This window comes from Anopheles marshallii, chromosome 2 (assembly GCF_943734725.1).
Source record: "Anopheles marshallii chromosome 2, idAnoMarsDA_429_01, whole genome shotgun sequence".
Taxonomy (NCBI): Eukaryota; Metazoa; Arthropoda; class Insecta; order Diptera; family Culicidae; genus Anopheles; species Anopheles marshallii.
Window position 1 is genome coordinate 9,532,849 of NC_071326.1, and position 6,062 is coordinate 9,538,910.

The following is a 6,062-nucleotide window of genomic DNA, read 5'->3' on the forward strand; positions in this document are numbered from 1 at the left end:
AAATCATAATGATTACCATTTAGAGTTTCAGAGACCATGTAATGTTGATTAATAATGCCTAGAATGTGTGTTCTTAGAACGCTAAACCTGAGTAATGAATGTCTGGAGAACTTCTAAAAATCAAAAAGGACCTCTATTGTGGTCCTTATTTTGTGTTTATTATTAAAATAGTCTTTCGTTTACTGTTAAGACCTTCAGATTCTAATATGCTAAGAGTGAAAATATTTCAAATAATAAGAAATATGATCGTTGGTAGTCAAGTCTCAGTCAACACTCAGCTTTAACTTTACTACAATTCAGGTTATAAGTTATAAAGTTTGGCTAAAAGGATATTAAGACTAATAAGTCAATTGAATATTAAGTCAATTGTAAAAATCTAAAGAGGTATAACTGCTTACTGCATTTTATCGCTTATCATTTTTGCATTTTTATTGCCTGCCTGCTGGAGCTTTGCTCACTTCGCACCAAACAGTTGTTAGGAAACGATTCAATAACCTAATTTCTTCAAATTTTCTTACCATTTCAGATATTCTGATGAATAAAGAAACATTCACGTGGTATAAGAACAGCGATAGAAAACGAAAATAATCGTCTAAAACACTATAACGTCAGAAATAACACATGCTAAAGATGGAATACACTACCGCTACTTGGGTGGTACTTTTCTAAGTGGGAAACGACCACCACCAAAAACAACGCAGGACAACTTCAACTTTGCTATTCTTCTCTAAAATTAATCCCGGGCTCGAGTCCCGGGTTTTGTGCGTAAAAACGGTGGAAACTTCTGCACCACAGCCCGGTATTCCGCGTCCGGGACAATCGATGCCAACATGGCGCTCGTTATGCTTCCGTGTGACCTTCCCTGGTGGTCGAACGTGCAAAAGAAGCTGGCACAGATCGAGGAATCCAGCTCCTTGGAAGTGGTGTTAGACGTGATGCAGAAGCTGCATGAACTGTGCAAGTGAGTAGCCGGGGTCTCGATTCCCGATCTCGAATGATACTAACAACACTCTCCATCTTCGTACTGATTGCAGCGTCAGCTTGGATCCGGATGAGGATGGCAAGGACACGTCGGTGTTTGATGGACTGCGGCACTTTGTCGAGCAGACGATGGACGCAACGGAACGCGATCACTTCCTCGGGCACACGGTCAAGGCACTTGCACGGCATGCCCGCAACCTGAAGCAGTACCGACCACCGCGGGGTCTCAGCTTTAGCCTTCAGCAGCAAGCGGACAGCTACGAGCTGAGCTACCGGCTGGTCGCGTCCCTGCTTGCCAATGCGTTCTTTTCGACATTTCCAAAACGTACTGAAAAAACACACCCCACGTTACAAGACTTTAACTTTACACACTTTTTTAGAGGTTTAGTAGAGTAGGTTGATCCACCAGTGTGTCGCCACCGTGCGTGGTGAGATCGGACGTGGGACTAATGGTACCGTTTCGTTCTTGTTTTCATTTCAACACGCCGTCAACTTCAACGTCGCTCGGCAGTAATGCTGTGCAGCGGGCCAAGTTTCGCAGCTTCCTGTACTACTTCGATTGGTTGGAACGAAGCGGGACGGCCCTCGAGGGCAATCTGCGGATATCGCGCAAGGTGATGACGGGGAAGCAGTGGCTCACGATCGAGGACTGGTTGGAGTGTGAGTTACCGCTGTGCGATGTCGAGATACGCCACGAGGGCAAACTGGACAAGGCGGATCCGGAAACGCTCCAGACGGTGTTCGCCAGCGCCCGGCTCGGTGGCGATGTGCTGGCATCGGGGGACACACAGGAATCGATTCAGTTTTGTACCTTCCCCGAACTGCTCGCCGTGCTGCTGTACGTGGAAGCGCTCGAGGACAACGAGTCACTGCAGGTGGAGAACGTGCATCACGTGGCGCGGATCGTCGATCCGCGACAGAAGGGTCCACTGCTGGAGCGCATCGCGGAACCCAAAACGACAAGCCTGTGCTGTATCGATGCGGAGAACTATCGGGCGCTTCCATCGCAACAGTTCGAGGAGGACGACATTTTGCGGGAGTTGAACAAGTGCCTGTTGGCGTTCCGCCAGAACACAACGTGCCCGGCGCTACTGGGTGAGTCCGGTGGTGGCGCAGCGGGCAAGCCATCCGGTGACAAGCGTGCCGGGGCTGGGTTGAAACTGGACCAGCTGGAAACGGTATCGAGCAAGGGTCGTCTATCGCCGATCGGCGAGCGTGATCGGGAAGGATCGACACCGGGTTCGCCGGACGTCTACACGACGATCTTCATCCGACAGGCAACACCCAACTCGAAGCGCTCCAGCAGCGACTCGAACAAGCTGGAGAAGGACATTAACAAGCGGCGTTCGTGGTTATCGCCGGAACGACCCAGCGCACCATCGGTCTGTTCCGGGTCCGGTTCGAACCGGCGGGGGAAGTTCATCATACTCGGCTCGTCGGGCGAGTGTTTGCCGGTGAATCGACATCCGTTACGCATCCCCGATGGCTATCAGCAGCAGGGCCTGACACGGCCAGACACGCTTTCGAGCTGTGGCTCGAGCCAGGATGAATTCCACAGCGCCAAGGACAGCTTCGACGAGGACGATGAGGATGGACTGCGGGCACACCCGTACACATCGGAGCTGGACACACCCGAGCGAAGGTACGAGTTTGCTCAGAAGCTGCGAGCTGCCTTGGAGCTGGATCGAACGAATGGGATGTCGGGCAGTACGGAAGATAGCAGTTACGCCGTTGGGATCAGTGTGGCAGGATCACAAATCCGCGATCAAGACATCCGTGTGAGACGGGGAGGATCGTGTGGCTTTGTGCTGGACGGTTCCATTGACAGCAATTTCGATGAAGCGGAGTGGAAAGAGCAGCAGCCAGAAAAGACAACAGCGAGAGGACCACAACAGAACGGCACGCTCGAGCGAAAGGGTACGAACGAGTCGTCCAGGTACAGTTTCGACTCGGATCTGGGCTCCGAGCTGGAGGAGGTGTACGAGAAGTTTGCCAAGTACGTATACTCTGGACGATCGGTTTCATGTTTGACACTGACATGTTTCGTGAACGCTTTTGCAGATGGCTCGAGGAACCGATAAGCACCGACAAGCCAAAAAAGTTGGACGCCCGGGACGAAGCCGTACTGAAGTTTGCCAACTCCCTGCTCAAGCGCACACTGAGCGAAAGCTTCGTGGGCATTCCGTTTACCGAGGAGTGTCTGGCGAGTGGGAACGGTTCCGTTGCCAACTCCACCGGATCGCGCAGCGCTGCCGGTAGCGGTGGTAGAGGATCGCTCGGCCAGAAGGAAAAGATACTGCTCCACGTACGATCGCTTTCGCTGGAACTGGCCAAGCATAAGCACAAACTGGCGGCACAGCTGGTAAGTGGGTCGGAGTGGTGGGCAAACTGTGGATTTGCTCGGTAAGGGTGAAGCATTTTTTTTTGTTAGCGAGGATCTAGTAGAGCTTGATAGAGTTTGGAGCGAGTTTCTTCTTTTCCATACCTGAATGATGATTTGATGCGCTTCGTAGTGAGTTGGTAGTTTAGTGCGTAAGGCTTAGTGGAGGCTTTAGCAGAACTGTGGATCAACCAGGTGTCGATCATGACAACGTTCCATTTTCCCACCCTGTATATACGCCATCTGGAGTGTCGTGGTTGTGGTTGATTTAGTTTTCCTTATCGCGTTTGAAGCTTACAGAGAGTTATTTTTTCCCACCATCACTATTCTTCCGTTCGTCAGCTTATGTTTCAACAATTATCTACAACTTTTTTTCTCTCTCTCTTCATTTCATTGGTTTTGTTTATTTTTGTGTCCTCTTTCCCATCTCTTCCCTTGTTTTTGCTATATTTTCCCCTGCTTGGTCCTGATCGTTGCGGTACCATTCAAACCTCAAATCCCGACCATAAATGCTTTTGGATGCGTTGTGTTTGTGTTTTGCGTTGCATTACCCTACACCTGCCTTGTTTTCCCCGCTGGATACCTGTATCCCATGACAACGAAATACGATCATATTCAATGCTCTATGCTGGGCTATCCCGTCGATCGAGCGAATGATTGGTTGGATGAGCGCAGCGCCACGATTATCTTGCACTGGAACCGGCAAAGCTATTCAAGTGTCCCAACATTCAGCTAACGCGCACCGATCACCGGAAGCTGCTGCACAAGCTGCGCTCGACCCAGAGCGGTTCGGGCTGCTCGGTGACGGAACAGGCGACGACCGTACCGGTGATGGTCCAGCAGCCGAAGCTAGAGCGGCAATCGTCACTGAAAGCGAAGTTGCTACAGTACAAACCGAACTGGTCCGTGTCCTACACGCAGGACATCAAGTGCGATGATGTGGTACTGAAGGTAGCTATGAGTGTAGCGTCGTCTACGTGTTGGTTGTATTGTGTGTACGTGTGTGTGTGTGTGTACTTTGTAGATTAAATGCATGCGAAAGGTTCAAGTAATCTGTGCTAGTTGAACTAGCGGTTGTTACGAGCTGTACGCTAAGGTCTAAGGTAATTCTTTTCCTAACATGTGCTAACCTAACATCTCTCCATGTGCTATCTTTCTCTACACTTTCTTTCTCTCTCTCTCTCTCTGACCCTGCGATATCTGTGTCTCCGTTGGGTGTGCTTCTCGTGGCACATTGAACCATCGCATGGAAATTCGTATTGGTTAGTAATGGTTGGTACAATTTGTTCCCCGATTCTTTTCGACAGATATCACAACTTGCTCAAAAGAGAACGCTAAACGTAAATTTACGACCCGTTGCTACCGGTAATTGGGGCTGTGGGAGCAACCGACGAGGAGACGTACAGCTCAAGATGGTGATTCAGTGGATGGCGGCTAGTGTAGCCGGTCTGCCCTATCTCAGCTATTACACTGCTGGAAACGAGAAACTTTCAAAGGTATGCCCCAATAAATGTCCTTCTTATAAGCTTGTTTTGAGTTAATGTATTCGATTCACTTCGATTAGCTCGACACGATCTGCCGAGTGCTGAAGGATCGCAAATGGACCGTGGGCGAACTGGCAGCTGCAACACTGAGCCACGCTCGGGACATACTGGAGGACCCTTTCTACTACAACAACGATCGCAACTACTGTATGTTCTTTGAGAAACTTATCGGACTGGAAAGGGTCCACTGAGCATTGCCATCCAGGGCATCGGTTCCAGGGTTGGTAGAAACAAAAAAGACAGATAAGTTAAAATATCTCTCCTAGAGCAAGGTGTCGAAGATTTTCCGGTGAGTGGAACTTCAAAAGCAATACAAAAAAGCTTATGTTGTATCAAGAGAGACGAGATTACGCAAATGGATTAGAGTGGTTCATGTCCCTTTTTCAAGACGATAGCGTGTAGTTACGAGTCGAACACAACTACTGTGAACTTGCAGCATGATAAAAATCTCAATTATGAAGATCGCGAAATTAAAAAGTCGAGTAAAATCACACCAAAACAGAACTAAAAGTAAAATGTCTTCCTTGGAGTGTGTACGGGATCTACAATCAGGGCAAACCGTTTCCGTTGTATCTGTAGCAAGTAGGCCATGAGGAGAGAAGCAAGAAACATTCGCGGAGAGCACTCTCCACAACACAGATGAAAGTTTACGTCACTGCTGAACTTGGTTTAGTTAGCTAGTTAGTAGAGTAAAACAATAAAAAAATGACGCTTACCACAGAAGATTAGATAAACAGGCAGAACGAAACGAATAGAAACACAAGTCCAATTGTCGATTGTTAGTGTGGAAAGTAGTGTGAGTTACTCATGGTTATTCGTTCGGAAACAGTAAGAACGCTAGCGAATTGTGTTTGAAGCGTAGTCGGATCAAGAAAGGTTACACCGTTTATAGGCAATATCAACAAGACATAATTTAAAAGCGCGGCGTGGAAGATTAGCAACGACATTCGACAACACACATTGGCCAAAGTGAGGGATTGTTGGGAGACGTATCCGTTTGTCTTGAACATAGTTAGACCAATAAACATGAATACTTTTAGAATGAAAAATAATATTTCTTGTTTTTTTGCGAAGGATGACACAATAAAACGTTGACAAAGTTATCCTGCTCAGTCGATACCATATCAAAATCAAATTGATTTAAGAGGCCTCTAGCG

General features: G+C 48.2%; 1 protein-coding gene across 1 annotated transcript; it reads left to right on the forward strand.

Moving 5' to 3' along the window:
* The first annotated feature begins 830 nt into the window (after positions 1-830).
* On the forward strand, positions 831-5,096 carry LOC128708573 (uncharacterized). Its single transcript, XM_053803551.1, has 7 exons — positions 831-961; positions 1,035-1,373; positions 1,493-2,977; positions 3,043-3,343; positions 4,037-4,312; positions 4,669-4,857; positions 4,926-5,096. The coding sequence occupies exons 1-7, from the start codon at positions 831-833 to the stop codon at positions 5,094-5,096; spliced, it is 2,892 nt and encodes a 963-aa protein (XP_053659526.1).
* Positions 5,097-6,062: the final 966 nt, after the last annotated feature.